Source organism: Sciurus vulgaris, assembly GCF_902686455.1.
Source record: "Sciurus vulgaris genome assembly, chromosome: 9".
Lineage (NCBI taxonomy): Eukaryota > Metazoa > Chordata > Mammalia > Rodentia > Sciuridae > Sciurus > Sciurus vulgaris.
The window spans coordinates 25,757,870-25,774,722 of record NC_136469.1 but is presented as its reverse complement, the minus strand read 5'-3'; the positions used below and the strand labels follow the sequence as shown (position 1 = coordinate 25,774,722).

At 37.4% G+C, this 16,853-nt stretch overlaps 2 protein-coding genes across 3 annotated transcripts in view; one reads left to right on the top strand and one right to left on the bottom strand.

The window, feature by feature from the left end:
* The window catches only part of TMEM184C (transmembrane protein 184C), a 22,882-nt gene extending 16,625 nt beyond the window's left edge, over nucleotides 1-6,257 (bottom strand). The window contains exon 1 of one of the 2 annotated variants that reach the window (XM_079153941.1): nucleotides 5,601-6,257. In XM_079153941.1, coding sequence (XP_079010067.1) covers nucleotides 5,601-5,819 — 219 coding nt within the window. In that variant the 5' untranslated portion in view covers nucleotides 5,820-6,257. The remainder of the gene's footprint in view (nucleotides 1-5,600) is intronic. The other variant, XM_079153940.1, reaches the window with a different exon arrangement.
* Nucleotides 5,818-16,853, top strand: LOC306669773 (uncharacterized protein). The gene is made up of 2 exons (XM_079153942.1): nucleotides 5,818-6,557; nucleotides 16,285-16,853. Exon 1 carries the CDS (start codon nucleotides 5,904-5,906, stop codon nucleotides 6,375-6,377), a length of 474 nt encoding a protein of 157 aa, XP_079010068.1. The 5' UTR covers nucleotides 5,818-5,903; the 3' UTR covers nucleotides 6,378-6,557; nucleotides 16,285-16,853.

The window sequence follows — 16,853 nt, the reverse complement described above, 5'->3', positions numbered from 1 at the left end:
TCTAAAAATATTTTTATGGCTTATTTCTTTCCTTTTATGCATGCATAGGTAAAAATCTACCAATACTTTCTTCAAATTTTTGTTAAACATTTTAGTAAAGTCTTGTATGTATGAAAATTGCAATGCACATTTATTAAGTGTTGTCAGATATTTTGCTAAATTCTTTACATACATTATCCCTATGAACCCTCTCAATTGATTTCTGCCATTATTACTGTCCAAACAAATCATGTTAATATATCTATCACTCCTCTTATATAATGATGTCTATTCAGGATATTATCATTTTAAAAATCTTTAACTTCTTTTTTAAGGTAAATATCTGATCAATATGCTATCTTCTGAAAGCTCATTTCTAACATTATACTTGGAGCCATCTCATTGTAGAGTTGAAGTAAAATCTACTTGCTGATGAAAACACCCTTATTTGAACCCCATTTCTATTTGGGCAGCACTAGGGCAAGAATTTTATACTAACTTGTTATTTGGTTTCAAAAAGAGTGAATCTTTTTTTTTTTTTAAATCTTCAGGGAAAAGATGTACAGTTATTTTTTGGTAGTTGAGGGGTTTGTGTAGTTAACAGTTAAAATAGAACTGAAGTACACAGCTTCCAGTTTCACTGTTTGAAACAGGATTCTTTCCCCCCACCAGGAGTCAAAGATTAAAGTGGTAGAAAACAAAAATATGGAGAACAAGTATATTTTTACAATGCGTTTCTACATTAAAATGTGTAGAGAATTTGAAAGATGTGTAGAGATGAAGACTTCAAAAGCAATGTCTGAGTACTCATTTTCTAGGGCTTTTTTGCTTTCCTCGATTTCATTTAAAATTGAGTATTCATTTTTTTAAAAATCAAGTGTTCATTTTAATGATGATCTAAGAAAATAATAACAAGCATATTTTAGAGCTTCTTTATTACAAGGTAATCTTTAAGAACAGTATCACCTAGTGGTTTTGTTTATTTTTATGACTGTCTTAGTGCCAAAAAGTTAAAAGAGAAGAAAGCGCTTGTGGCTAAAGAAGGCCATGAATCCTCATGGTGTGCTGTAAGATGAAAGTTCTTTTTCAAACAATCATAAAACAAATGATTAGAGAAATGACTCATAGTACGGTCATGCCAAATTTTAAAAATTCTGTATCACAGTATCGTTTTTACTGTGCAAGTGATAATTTAGCTTCAGAAAAACATTTGTCCGCATTAATGGCATTAATCTCAATTATTAGTTTACAGTTGGTTTGTTTTTTGAGTCATGCATAAATAATTTAACCTATTTTATATATTTTACATATTTAAGCAACATTACCAAAGAGTAAGTCAATGTTAGTATCTGTAGAAATATAATCACTACATTTACTTTAAATTATATTTATCTAAATAATTTATTCAAATTTGAGACACATTGATATGAAAATACCATTAACGATATCCTTAAACTTTGTAGTCATGAGCTGTTTTTTGTTTTGTTTTGGCTCACAAAATAAGGAGAAGGAGAGAAGTAGAGTAGATTTTTTTTTCCTAAGGCAATTTGAGGAAAGAAGAAAGAAGAAAAAAAAAAAAACATTAAAGGTAAGTCTCCAGGAGTAAGTGAATTCTCCCTTGGTCAAATCCTTCAAAACAGAATAAAGCCAAATAGAAGGAAGTGCTTTTTGGGCCCAATCCTTCTGAAGGGAAGAGAGCAGAATCGAAAAAGTGTAGCTTCCTGGAGCATAAGGACGAATGAGGCAAGTAAAAAGGTCTACAGAGCACTGTGTCATCGTGCATGCATCTAATTTATTTGACTTCGATGACACATACTAGACCAAAAGAGTGCAGGAAACGGTTTAAATTGTGCACATGGTCCTCCCGCTATTCCAATAATGAGTGTGTGCCTTACCATGAGCATGGGATGGACCTCCTGTTTTTTACAGTCTTGGCTCCCACTGACTTCTCACAGCCTGAGCTTTGTGCTTCTAGTGTTTAAAGACATGTATTTTTCATACAAAATGTCTTTAAACATAAGTCAAAGTATATCTAGTTGCTCAAACAGATACATGTAATGTTGCTTTAGGTTCTCAATTTGAGAGCCTACTTCCATCTAAGCTGTTATTGCACAAGTAAAAATGTTTCAATGCAATAATGATACTGATATTTTAAAAAATCATAGTGGTAACTAGGGCTTATTGAGCACCTACTATTTGTTGAGCATAGTATTAAGAATTTTATATACATAAACTCATTTAGTGAGAAATGATGAACAGAAGAATACCATATAGAAAGCCCTTAGCACAATGCCAATTCAGTCACTTATTTCTCAATTTTTATATCTATAAAATATGGATACTTATTTCAGGGCTTTTAAGAGAATTGCATAAAATTATAGCTAGAGTTAAATCTTGGGGACATGGTCTAGTTAGCATCTCTAACCTTAAGGGAACAGAAAACCTTTTCTTAATCACACTCCTCTCCAAGTATTGTACCATTCATTTCTCAGGTCCCTTGAGAGTTGAAATTCTCAAAGCAAAGCAAAACAAAAAAACACATAGCTCATTTTTCTCTCCTGAATCCACTTTTTCAACTCATACTCTTTCCTCAAATAACTCTACTCTGGTTTGAGCCCTTAAAATTCCACTGAAACCATTACTAAGATCACCAACAAGAAGAGTGATGGATCTTGCAGCAGCATTGGACACTGTTCACTTTGTCTTTCTTGGAGCAGTCTTGTGGCATTCACTTTCCCAATGCTTTATCTTCTATTCTTTCTATATGACCTCTAAAATTGCTGCTAGGTCCTTTTTCTTTTTTGGTACTGGGGACTGAATCCAAAGATGCTTTACCACATCCCCAGCCCTTTAATTTTCAGACAGGGCCTCACTAAGTTGCTGAGACTGGCCTCAAACTTGTGGTCCTCCTGCCTCAGCCTCCCCAGTCACTGGGATTACAGATGTGTGCCACCATGCTTGGTGGTGCTAGGTCCTTTGCCATTTCTTTATAATCTTGTCCATGGTTTTGAATACCATCTACATTCTGATAACTCTAAATGACTAAACTGTGTTCCCTCTAAAATTTGTATGTTAAAGCCCTAACTCCTAATGCAAATGACAACATTTATTTGGAAAAGGGGCCTTTAGGAGATAATTTAGGTTAAATGAGGTGGTAAGGGTAGAACCCCAATCTGATAGGGCTAGTGGCCTTATAATATGAAGAGACACCAGAGAGCTTTTTCTGTACCATGTGAGGAAAGAGCAAGACAGCAACTATCTGCAATCCTTGTGGAGGGCCTTCACCCAGTCATTAATCCTGCTGTTGTTTAAGCCACTTGATCTACGGTGTTTTCTTCCTTTAAAAAAATCATTTTGCACGACACTGGGGATTAAACCCAGGGCACTCTACCACTGAGCTATATCCCCAGTTCTTTTTATGTTTAATTATTTTTAGACAGGGTCTTGCTAAGTTTCCAGAGCTGGCCTTGAACTTGTGATTCTGCCTCAGCCTCCTGCAAACCTGGGATTATAGGTATATCCAACTGCATACATGACATGATCATTTGAATGTCTCTCATTTAACTAATCATACATAACAAAACTCAATTTCTCTCAAACCCATCCTTAAACTTCAATTTTTCCATCTCAGTAATTGGTACCATCACTTAGTCAGCTGTTCAGGCGAAAAACCTCAGACTCATCTTTGGTTCCTCCCTTTCTCTGAATCTCTTCTCCCTAATCCAGGTCCTGTTTGTTCACTTCCAAGGACACTTAAAATTCAGCTTTCTTCATTCACTTCTGTTATCCTGATTTGGGTCATAAATCATTACATCCCAGGTACCCACTACCTCTCAACTACCACAAGAGCTTTCCAGCTTCATGTCACTTCATTTTCCACAGCTGACAGATTGAGCTTTGGAAGTAGTGCATTAACCCTGCCATTCTTATTTACTTCTCAGACCTTTTTTAGTTTTTTTCCATATTATTTTATTTTATTTATTTATTTTTTTTTGGTGGCTGCATTTGTCTTCACCACTAAGTTCAAAGAAGGTAGGTGCCATGTTTTTATATTTCTTACCATATAGTACACAAAAAACTTGATTCATCACTGAGACTCAATCATTTAATTCAAGTGTCAGTCATTTGTGCTGGAGAAGGAAGACAAAACTAAGTTTAATATATATTGTGGTAGATGGCAAATTTCATGAAGAAAAATAAAGCAGGGAAGGAAATATGAAGAGTTGAGAAGAACCTTGCAATTTTAAATAGTGCAGCCAGATAACATTTGGTAAAGACCTGAAACACCTAAAGGAGTAAGAACTTCTGGGCAAATGGCATTCTATGAAGGAGAGCAAAGGATCTAAGGAGGGAGCATGCCCAGCAAGTTGAGCAAAGCTAGTGCAGTGGAAGCCCAGAACATGAGCAGAGAAAGTTCAAGGGAGTAGTATCAGATCATGGGTCTTGATAGCCATAGTTAGGAATATTGGTTTTTGCTGTGGAGCTACAAGTGACTGAAAGGACACACTTACACTGACACATTTTAGCTGATATTCTGAATAGTGTATTCAGAAAAGTCTAGGGAAAATGTTCAGAATTTGGCTCAGGGTATTCTCTGGGGTCACAATTTTTCTTAACTGTTAGTGGTACTTAAAAACTAAAGTTGAAACTCACAACTAAAGAAATCTTAAACTGGGGTGATATTATATCTTTCATTAACCTTAAAAATGGTTCCTATACCATATTCCAAGGAAACAATTATTTAAAGTAAGAAAACTATTTGTATTAAGATGTTTATACTTGTTTGTCAAACAAGTTCAAATAACCTAAACATCTAACAAGTGAGAAATACTTATTGTAGCAGAATATATTCAGAAAGTCAACAAAAAAATAATAGTGAACACACAGAACACAAATGTATAAAATACATTGTTTAACATTTAAAAAGTTTCCAAAATAAAAGAGGGCCTAAAATAGCCATAGATTCTGTAAAATAAGTGTTTCTTAGTAGAAGTATTTTCTGATTTTTATTAAATCAGAATTTAAAGTTCACTATATATTTTTAAAATAAAGCACATATCTTAGCTAAGTATTTACCTGGAGGTTTTTCAGTTTGTAGTACTTTACTGATGTCACAATAAGAATATGACATCAAAAAATATACAAGAGACTTTTTGCAAAACCTTTGCTTTGGTTAGAAGCTAATTTCAAAAGTAAAAACAACAAAGTCAAACCAACCAGAATCCTTTAATTCAGGAAGCTATAAAAGCTAGTAAAATTCAATACATGGTTTTCAAGGTAATTTATTTGATGACTAAGTCCAATACCTGAACAGCAGATCAGACTTCAGGAATAAGATTACCTTGCTTTCAGGGAAATGATGAATTCTTGCAAAACGGTGTTCTTCTAAGCAGCTACATTAACATATCCTATTTTCTCCACCCGGCCCCACTTCCACTTGTAGCATGATTTGAAGAACAGTGAACAAACCGGGCTGGTTCATGTCCAAACACTGGTCTCATTTACATGGGATGGTTTTCAGATACCAAACCTGGGTGTTTAGGGTAGAAAAGGAAAGGGTATCTTTTCCCCAACCTTAGGTAGACTAAAGAGTAGAGGCCGAAAGTGCAGGACCCTCTTACCTCCAGTTTCTGTAATTCCCACACGCATAGGGGAACCGCAACGACTATGGACACCAGATAGATGACCACAGCTAAAGGTCGAATCCACTGTCTCCAGTTCCTCCAGGTACACGTGCAAGGCATGTTTTCGCATAAATCAGATCCGCGCAGCGAGGAAAAAAAGCTCAAAGGAGATTGTAATACGGAGCCCTTTTCTGTGGTTGTTTTGTCAACTCGCATACTACGGAGAAAGAGCTGCTTAGGCGACTTTACCAACAGCTCGAGCCGCCTCCTCGGCCGGCGTTGTGCTTTCTGCTGCTCCCGATGCAACTGCGGCCGCTGAGGGTGCTACCACGGAGCAGTGCGGGCAGCATCCTTTCTTCCCCACCCCTCATCTACCCGGTTCTGCCGCGGTGGAAACCCCGGGCGGAGCCGCTGCCCTCACCTGGGGATCGCCCAGAGCTCCGCCTGCACCATGGCCTGGAGCAGAGCGGCGCCGACCAGGTCTGCTCTCTAGGGCCCCTGCACACTCCGGTTCTGCCGGTTCGTTCTTTCCTTTGGGGATCGAGCTTCCTCCCTCCTGCGCTCCCAAGCGTCTCTTCGCCCCACTCGGTTGGTAGACAGGGGCCCAGGATTTCCTCACTCACTTGCACGGGACATGCCCCCCCCCCGGCGGAACCCAAGGCCAAAGCAGGACTTTGGGCTCTCTTCCGCTTCCGCCCCTGCTGTCTGAGGCAGGTGATTCGTCGTCATCGTAAAGCTGGAACCGCCCCATCCGGGCAGCTCTCCCCTCCCTGATTGGTCATCTACAGGGGGCGGGGCTGCATCGTTTGCGTACGAGATTAGTAGGAAGGAAGACGAGGAGGCGGGAGGAAGGTGATGTTCTGTGGCTCTTGAGAAGAATTCTGGAAGCTGCAGGAATTGTTGGAGAACATTACTTTCTTCTACTGGCTTTACTCCCGCTAAAAGAAAGCCTGGGTAAGGGACGGTTACTTTAGGATTGAACTGGAAGACAGAAGGCATTTTCCAAAGAAAAACCTCCGCCTCTCTTTAAGTGAATTCGGAAGCCCGCTGGAATAAGAGGAGAATGAGGAAACCTCTGCCTGGTTTTCAGTCAGATTTTAGAAACCTAGGGGACTAAGGCAGGCTCCATTTAGTTCTTTCTGCACCCTGCAGGACAATCATCCTAAGAATAGCTTACTTTTAGAAGCAACCGCAAATACCAGATGTGTTTGGAACTTAACGTTAAAAAATCACATTCATTTAAGATTTAAAAGGTTGACGTTCTAGCTGAGAAAGGTATTTTATGCACTCAAAACTTAGATTTGCAGAGTGGCAAATGGGATCTTAAAGCTTTTATCAATCAATAGAGCAAACAAGTATCTACTTCTCAATTAGATATAAGAGTATACCCTTATTATGATTGTTATTTTCTGGTGTTGTGCTAAGTTCTTTTAAGTGCTACATTTTATATCAGCCTATCAGCACAAAAATACAGAGAGGTAGGCAGTTTTCCATTTTGCAGATGAAAAATGTTTAAAGGGGTTGAACAATTTGTCCAAGCTCACTGAGCTATAAGTAGTAGAGCTGAGATTCTAGCCTTGGCCATTTTTTGATTTGAAGTTTTTTTTTTTTAATTTTTTTTTTTTTTTTTTTTTTTTAAATTTGAAGTTTAAGCATTTGATCTGTCAGCTCTTGCCCTTCTTGGGAATTTCTGCCTAATGACTGCCTGGGTGAAAAGACCGGCAATATTGAGTACACCGAGGCCTGGATTCTCACATAGTCAAGGAAGGAATATTATGATCTTTCCTAGTGTCATCTGTTTGAGCCAAAGTCAGGAACTTGACTTCTGCCACCCTCTTTCCAATCTTTAACATCTCCATTTTATAACCTGGTCTCCTTAACTGCTTTCTTATCGGGAAAATAGGCCTTTTGCCTTTTGTTGGGTCTTCCTAAGCTAACTTTCAGAATTGCAATGGTTGTAGTCACAGCTACTAGGGAGGCTGAGATGCATGACGGTGGTAAGAGAATGACTTGAGCCCAGATGTTCAGGACCTGTCTAGGCAACATGGTGTCTTTTAATTTAAAAAAAAAAAAAAAAGTAAGTTAGAAATTTTTCCTGATTATTAAATCATGCATGCACTATTGTTAAAAGTTTGGAAAATAGAAAAAGAAGAAGAAATTAATCCTTTCTCTACAACCACGTGTAACTACTCATTTTTGGCACACAAGGTAGGCTTCTTTGGATAGTCTGTGTATGTAGATTGTCCCTGCTTTCAACCACAGTGTATTGCTGCCTGAAATAATCTTTCCCATTTCTTTCTCATGGGCAAAACATTTTCATCTAATTTGTGAAATCTTTATTGATTGCCCTCTCTCCCTATATGGTATTCTTAGCATATGATACTTATAGTATTCTTATGATATTTACAGTAAATAGTATTACTTGTATTCTTAGCATATAATCATTTATTTGTCTTTTTTAGACTGTGGGTTCTAGACTATAGGTTTAGATAAAGTTCTAGAACCATTAGAAAAGAAAGCAAGGGAGCGAAGAGACCAAAATGTTAGGTGCATGTATGCTTTTGCCCAGTTTTTGAGCTGGGTTCATCTGTGGCGAAACCTCTGTAGAGCAGCAGAGAAATGAAAACATAGTGAATTTTTCATTTAGTTAAATTTATTCATTCTAAGGATTGTTTTTTATTTTGAAATTGTCTATCCCTTTTGTTTAATGTGATGATAATAATAGTCAATAGCACTTGTTTTTCAAATGTTCTTTCTCACTTTGGAGAATAAAAAATTGGTGACTTTATGTGCCCAACATGTGGCTTGTTTTAAAAATTTTTTTGGCCTATGAATTCCTGAAGTATAGTTATCAATGATAATAAATGACCACAGTCAGCAACCATAATGCTGGTGTGATCCTAATCTACTTGGTTTGTTTGCTGTAGATATTCTTTGTACTCTAGATATGATTTAGCCTAAGCCTGAGAGTAGATTTGAGCTTGATGATGTTTTTAAAAAATAAAGAGGTGATTATAACTGGAAGATGGTACTAGAGTCAAAAGTAAGCTGTTCATCAACCTTGATGCAAATTATGTAGGTAAATTGAAGTTTTTGTTTATCTGTTACTGCAACACATGTAGATGGAATTTTGCCATCCCTGGAGAGTACATTTGGATTAGTCTGACATAAAAATAATTAACAAAATTTCTTTTGAAGGATCCTGGGAATCAGATACTGTTAAAACTTTGGCATGTATCCTCATCTCTCTCTCACTTTTTATGTCCACCATAGTGGTTTTTAAAACCTGGCTGCAAATTCTTGGACAATCTTCTCATAAGAAGATAGAGTTAGTATTCCCTCTTCTTAAGTCTGTATGGGCTTGTGACTGATTTGACCATTAGAATATGGTTAAAGCGACCAGTCACCTTATGTGACTATGTGACTACTGAGGCTAGGTCATAAAAGGCCATGCAGCTCCACCTTGACTACTGGAACACTTTCTTTTGGAACTCTCAACCATCATGTAAAAAAGTCTCACTGCCTGAGGTTAGAGTGCTGTGAGAAAGCCTAGGACACGCAGAGAGGCTCCTTGAAGGTACTCAGACAGTCATAGCTCAACCCAGCCCAGGTGACAGTCATGAGTGAACAAGCTGATTCCAGCTCCCAGGCATTCCAGGCATTCCTCAGCCATTTGAGTATTCCTGGCTGAGGCCATAGTCACGAGGACCAGAGACAGGCATACCGTCCTTCTTTCTGCCTTGTCCTGTATCCTCACCTGAAAAATCCATGCACACCGAGTTTAGGGTTGCTTGTTACACATCTTTTTCAGTGATCTTTTATCTATCTGTATATCTATTTATTTATTTATTTGGGTACTGGGATTGAACTCAGGGGAACTCAACCTCTGAGCCACATCCCCAACCCTATTTTGTATTTTATTTAGAGACAGGGTCTCAATGAATTGCTTAGCACCTCCCTTTTGCTGAGGCTAGCTTTGGACTCTGGATCCTCCTGCCTCAGTCTCCTGAGCCCCTGGGATTACAGGCGTGCTGCATGTATTTATATTTACCTAATCTGAAAGACGTTTCTCCCTTATAATGATTTTCTGCCTATTGCTGACTCACCCTAGGAAAACATGCCTCCGAGTTTTCTTTTTTAGGCACATTTTGGCTGCAGACTCTGAGATGATGCCAACCAATCAATGAGTTAAGTGAGTTTTAGATACAAAGCTTGTAAGAGAGCTGAGAAGGTCCTTACAGTATGCTTCAATTTGCAATATTTTCTTTTTTTCTCTTTCCCTGTCAAATGAGAGGGAAAATGATCTATTCTGCACCAAATGAGTAGGGAAGAAAATAATGGAAGTGGTACAAGCTGTAATATCAAACTTCATATCTGAACCTTGAAGCTGAGTATTTTTTCCACTTCCAAGATTAAGCTTTATTTATCACATTTTAGGCTAAGTTTTAAATTTCCTTGAAGATGCCATGTCTTACTCATCTCTACTGTCTATAACAAATAATGTTAGAGGTACTTGGTAAGTATCATCAAATCTCTTTTTGGCTATATGACTTTATGTATATTCTACCTTATCTTGAGGCTTCTCAGATATTTTCGGTAAATACTGTAGATGCATTTATATAGTTTGGTAAATTTAATAAACATTAAATATGAAAAGTTTTAACATGCCATGTTAAAATAAAAATGAATTTTAATGATGGGTTTTTTTTATTGTAAATAAATGGAATACATGTTGTTTCTCTGTACATGGAGTAAAGGCGTACCATTTGTGTAATAATAAATTTACATAGGGTAATATTGTTTGATTCATTCTGTTATTTTTTCCCTTCCCCCCACTCCTCCCACCCCTCTTTTCCCTCTATACAGTCCTTCCTTCCTCCATTCTGGCCCCCCTCCCTAACCCTAACTCTAACCCTAACACTAACCCATCCCCCTCCATTATGTGTCGTCATCCACTTATCAGCGAGATCATTCTTGGTTTTTTGAGATTGGCTTATCTCACTTAGCATGATATTCTCCAGTTTCATCCATTTGCCTGCAAATGCCATGATTTTATCATTCTTTATGGCTGAGTAATATTCCATTATATATATATATATATATATCTCACAGTTTCTTTATCCATTCATCAATTGAAGGGCATCTAGGTTGGTTCCACATCTGGCTATTGTGAATTGAGCAGCTATGAACATAGATGTGGCTGCATCTCTGTAGTATGCTGATTTGGATTTTTTTTTTTTAGTATTTCATAACACTTTATTTCATTTAGTGGATCTTACACTTAAGAACTATATCTGGCAAACTATGTTCTGCAGCCAGTTGTGGTCTGTAGTTTGTTTCTTTATGGTTCATGAGTGAAGAATATTTTTTTACCTTCTTTTTCCACTATGGTAAAATATACATAATATAATATTTACTATTTTAATCATTTCTGAATGTATGATTCAGTGGTATTCTCATTGTTGTGCAACTGTCACCACTATGACCTTCAGAACTTTTTCATCATCCCAAACAAAAACTCTGCATTCATGAAATAGCAACTTTCCATTAATCTCAATTCCCATGACCCTGGTCACCATTATTTACTTTCTGTCTGTATGAATTTGACTATTCAGTTAACTCATGTAAGTGGAATCATACAATATTTGTTCTTTTGTGTCTGGCTTATTTGACTAGCATAACATTATCAAGGTTCATCCATGTTGTAGCATATATCAGAATTTTATTCCTTTTTAGGATTGAAAAATATTCCATTGTATGTGTATGCCACATTTTCTGTATCCATTTCATCCATTGATTATCCTTTGGGTTGTTTCTACTCTTTGGCTATTAATAATGATACTATGAACATTAGTATATGAATATCTATTTGAGTCCTTGTTTCCAATTTGGTTTTATGTTCTTGAAGAGTTATATAAAAAGAACTTTTAAAAATTGTTTTTGATCTGGACTTTTCTAGAAAAAGTTTGTCAATTCTTAATTAAAATTTAAAACTGTTACATTGGGCTGTTACGCACTTTCTTGATGAAACTTTTCAATAGGTTTATTCATTTCTTCATTAGGAAAGGGATATTTAAGTTGTAGTAGGATTTTTCACACAAAACATTTGGGTAAATCTATTTGTTTGGTCCTAAAACCAACATTGAAAAATTGCAGTTTTGCTTTTATTATTAATAAGAGTGAGATTCACTGATTTACAAGCAAAATTCAGTAATTTGAAAAGGATCCTGCAGTAAATTCAGATAAGAGGACACATTCTTTTTTTTTAATTAATTATTTTTTACAGACTGCATTTTGATTTATTGTACACAAATGGAGTATATCATTTCATTTCTATGCTTGTACATGATGTAGATTCATACTATTCATGTAATCATACATGTACATAGAGTAATGATGTCTGTCTCATTCCACCATTTTTCATACTCCTCATTTCCTTCTAAAGTTCCTCCATTCTTCTCTCACTTCCCACCTGCCACCCCCATTATATATCATCATTCACTTATCAGGGAAAACATTTGGCCTTTGGTTTTTTGGGATTGGCTTATTTCACCTAGCATGATATTCTCCAATTCCATCCATTTATTTGCAAATGCCTTAATATTATTCTTTATGGCTGAATAATATTCCATTGTGTATATATACCACAGTTTCTTTATCCATTCATCTGTTGAAGGGCATCTAGGTTGGTTCCACAATCTAGCTATTGTGAATTGAGCTGCTGTGAACATTGATGTGGCTGCGTTATTGTAGTATGCTAATTTTAAGTCCTTTGGTATAAGGAAAAAAGATCCTGACATGAATTCTTTTTTTTTTTTTTTTTCTTTTTTCTTTTGCAGTGCTGGGGATCAAACCCAGGGCCTTGTGCTTGCAAGTCAAGCACTCTACCGACTGAGCCATCTCCCCAGCCCTTGACATGAGTTCTTTAGAGCCTGGATCAAGAGAAAGAAAAGGCCCTGCCCATGCATAGCCAGTTATGTCAGAAGGTGGAGGCTCTGTCCTTTTCACTTTTATTCTGCTTTTCACATTTAACCCTGAACAGATAGTGTCCTTGAACCCGTAGCATGTTGCCAAGGCAGAAGTCCCCAAACTGTTTCATAGTATCCTTAGAATCTCAGTGATTTTTTTTATAGTGTGCTTCAGACAAAGAACTAGCTAATAGTTCATTTATTAAGTAACTAGATTCAAACAGCCTTATTGTAGACATTCATGTATTGTGTGACAGGTGTTTCCTTGTTTCTCTCAAAAATTTAAAATAAAAAATCTAAAATATCCCAGGGTGCTGCAATGAACTCTAGTGGCCTATGGCTCCTTAGTGCACACTTTGGGAATTATAACCCTAATGTCTTCTAAATGTGTTTCTCATCTGGACTTGGGTTTGTCCTTGACCTTGGTACTTGTTTTTTTTTTCCCAGATAAATTTGCTTACATTTTCAGTGCATATATAAATAATTTCTGATTGCTTTCTTTGCTTTATAGGTTTTTTACATTTTTTGACCCACGTTTATCCCCTCAGTATGTTCACTTTTATTTTGGGTTTTCTCTAAAGGCTGTTTATTTAATTAGTTAAAAGAATAGAGCATTTACCCTTTTCTTCAAAGGTGTGTTAGTAGAATTACTGGATTAATGACTATAAAGTTCTCTAATTTCCTCACAAGAAAGGTGAATAAAATATCTTATGCCATCTGATCGTCTTTGGTCCTATATGTAACCTTTGTCACTGAAGTAAGGGAGATGCTATGCGTGGTGTAAACAACTTATAAATAATAAATTACTTCTATAAATTAAGGCTTACCAATGGGCTTTCCAGTATCTATCTGGTGAGGAAGTTTTTTTTTTTTTTTTTTTTTTTTTTTTTTTTTTTCCATCAGTCAGAGAGGTTTAACTGATACTTCTCAGTTGTGTGCTAAAATGAATGAGGAAAACCTTAGTAACTTTAAATAATAGATTCAAAACTTTATCACTCAATATTTGAGGAAAAAAGGTATTTCTGGTTAGGAAAAAGATTCTGTGTATTATTTAAAATGTGAGAAAGGAAAAATGTGTTTATATTGAGACATTCTTTTAGGATTTAAGTAAAAATTGATATGTCATTTATTTGTATATTAGATGCTAGTCTGTGGTGATATCCACAGAAAAGGAAAATTCATGGGAGGGTTTGTTCTACTGTGGAGGAATAGTTTTATCCTTTGATTGTGAAGAAAGCGATCTGTGGAGCTTGAATTTTATTTACCTTTACTTTTGTCATATATTTTAGGCTGTTAATTTCCTTGTGGAAACTCATGAGCACATATCCTATGCTCATATCTCCTATGTGGTTTCATGTGGGTAAGGGCGTGTGTGTGTGTCATCCCACATTATGAAATGCATGCTCTGTGAATGCATAGCTCTGAGTGGAGCTGGCTTGGGCCAATGTAATCAGTGCTTCTATTTATGTAGCATCTTTACTATGTGAAATTCAGGCTATTATTTTGGAACTAAGCTTTTCAACTCTCCCTGTTCTCAGGAACCCTGACTTTGTAAACAGTGTCTTCAGGAAGAAAGACTCTCATTAGTAGGCAAACTCAGAACAGTCTGTGTTTATGAGGCAGAGATAAGAGTCTGTCTTTATTGTATTCTATAGCACATCACTTTGTCCCTTGACACTGATTATTACATTGTCAATTGAACTGGTGTGCAGGAAGTTAAAAACATGTACACCAGAGGATGGAAGACAAACCTTATGAAAGTTCAGGGCCCTGCCACTTTGGTGAAGTTTCAAGGGATCTGGTCTGGGTCATTTTGGGAGATCCCTTCTATTTAGAGAAGCAGGCAGCAGTACTTTGCACCATCCACCATAAGGAAAGAGATGCAGTGTTGCACCAACCAACTTATGAGATAACCATAGACCTCCAGTTTTAAGTGAGCCCTGGAACAAGAACAAGCTCTGCAGCAGACTGAGGCTAGGATGCACGCTGACAAGGCTCTTGGGTCTTATGAGCAGCAGATTCAACAGCATTGAGGGGGTATGGCAGCAGAGCTGCTGTTTGGAGACTGCCAAGCCACAGAGCAAACTCAGTTTTGGAGGAAGGCCATGCTGTAATTATTCTTCATTTGAAAAGCTGTTCTTATCTTGCTACTAGGTTCTGATAGAAACTAAACACCTAATTTGGGGACTTCAATTGACTAGACAACCTAAATCACCCATCACAAACTAGTTGTTATATGATCACTGAACCATAAAACTGAGCACATCCAGGGAGCATTCCAGTGTAAAACATAAGCAGCAGTTACAAGATTTGGCCTTAGCAGATCCAGAAGGCACCAATAACTCCACAAATGGCTCAGACTTGTGTCTTAATGTGAATTGATAATGATTCAGACATGCACCCACTTTGAAAACCTGAAATATTAGCCACTTTGGCAGAGAGAAAAGAAAGAAGAAAAAAAAACTCTAAAGAATATAAAACATAGCTCCCATAATCTTCAAATTAAAAATTTCAGGAACTCTGTTCTGGTGGTTGTTCAGATGGAATGAAGGTAGGTCCTGTAGGCAGGGGGCTGTCCACTAGGGTGTATGAATAGTTTGGATATTGTGACTCCTTATCACTGTGACAACCCTAAATTATGTGGGTGTGCTGCTCACAAATATCCAGTTCTCTTGTTCCCTGAGATTTGCACTTTGCTGTCCCTCTTGCAGGAGGGATCATGTGGTTCTGGCCAGTAGGTTTCAAATAAAGTCATGTGTCACTTCATGGCTGAACTATTTAATTGCTGGTGTAAGATCCTCTCACACTCTTCCTGCTTCAGCACACCATGCTTCCTAGAGCAGTTTGAATGATCCTAAAAAACAAACCTAGACTCAGTGGGTCCACACTGAAGAAGTACAAGTGCTAAAATTTCTTTTGCAAACTGCAGAAGGAGGGATGTAAAGACTTTGGAAATAAGGATGCAAGAGTGGACTTTTCATATGTAGCCTACCCAGTTACCTAATCTTTAATTTCATCTCCTCATGAAGGGGCCCAGAGGAAAACATTGGTATAAATGCCACCATCTTTGGAGTGCTCTAATGGTAATTGTAACTGTTACTAGGAAGCAGTGTAGTTAATATGAGTCCTCTGATCATCAAAAGTGAAAGGGTAAAGACATGGAAAAAGCCAGCTAGTGTATTTAATGGCCAGTAGTCAGAGGAGCAGTGATGACAGTTATTATAAAAGGTAGCAGGCCTGATAGCAAATGGCATGATTTCAGGATGGCAGCTAACTGGGATGGGAGTCATTAAACTTAAGAATTATGAAGAGTCTGAGATTTTAACTATATAATAGATGCTATAGTTTGAATGTTGAATATTCCCCAAAGACCCATGTGTTTAAGTCTTGCTCCCCAGGGTGGTGCTATTGGGAGGAGGTATGGGGCCTAGTGGTACATCTTAGGTCATTGTAGGTGTGACATCAAGAGGGACTGTAGGATCCCAGCCTCTTCACCTTGCTCTTTTTTGTGTCCTGGACTCAAGGTGAGCTATTTGCTCTGCCTTGCGCTTCCTGCCATTCTAGGCAAGCACTCTACCACTGAGTTCCAGTCCCCAGCTTGCCCTGCCCTTCTGTCTGGCATCCCCACAAGACACCTAAAAGCAACGGGTCCACAAGTTCATGGACTAGAACCTCTAAAACTGAGTCCTCTCTGCTTTTTGTCTCCCATGAAGGTCTTACTAAATTGCTGAGGCTGGCCTCAAACTTGGAATTCTCCTGTCTTGGCCTCCCGAATTACTAGGATTATAGATCGGCATCACCATGCCCAGCTCTATTGGAACTTTTCTTCAGTGTGATCTTGCTTGAGGAAAAATCCTGAAAGAGGAAGCAGAGGAAATAAAAGGAGACAGGAACGGCAAGAATCTTACTCAGCAATGTAAAACCTACGAAAGATCTGTTCCCATCTTACTGAGGAGACAACAGTGTCACACTGAAGAAACTGCTCAGATCAAAAAAGCTAAACATCAGAGAGTGAGCACTTGACCCCTGATGTCTGAAAACTGGAATTGAACCTAAGGAATCAAAAAGTCAAGTAGCAGAAGTCAAAAGTCAAAAGTAAGTTGACAGATCACTCAAGTGAGGAAGGTTGAAGTAAGTTCAAGAAGAACTTGGAACTTCAAAAAAGTCACTGTATGGGCACATACTATATTAAAATTATTATTAGTGTCAACTTAATATGATAGCGGACAAAATTTAAGGCAATAGAAAATATATAACGTCAATGAGTAAAAACATAAAACTG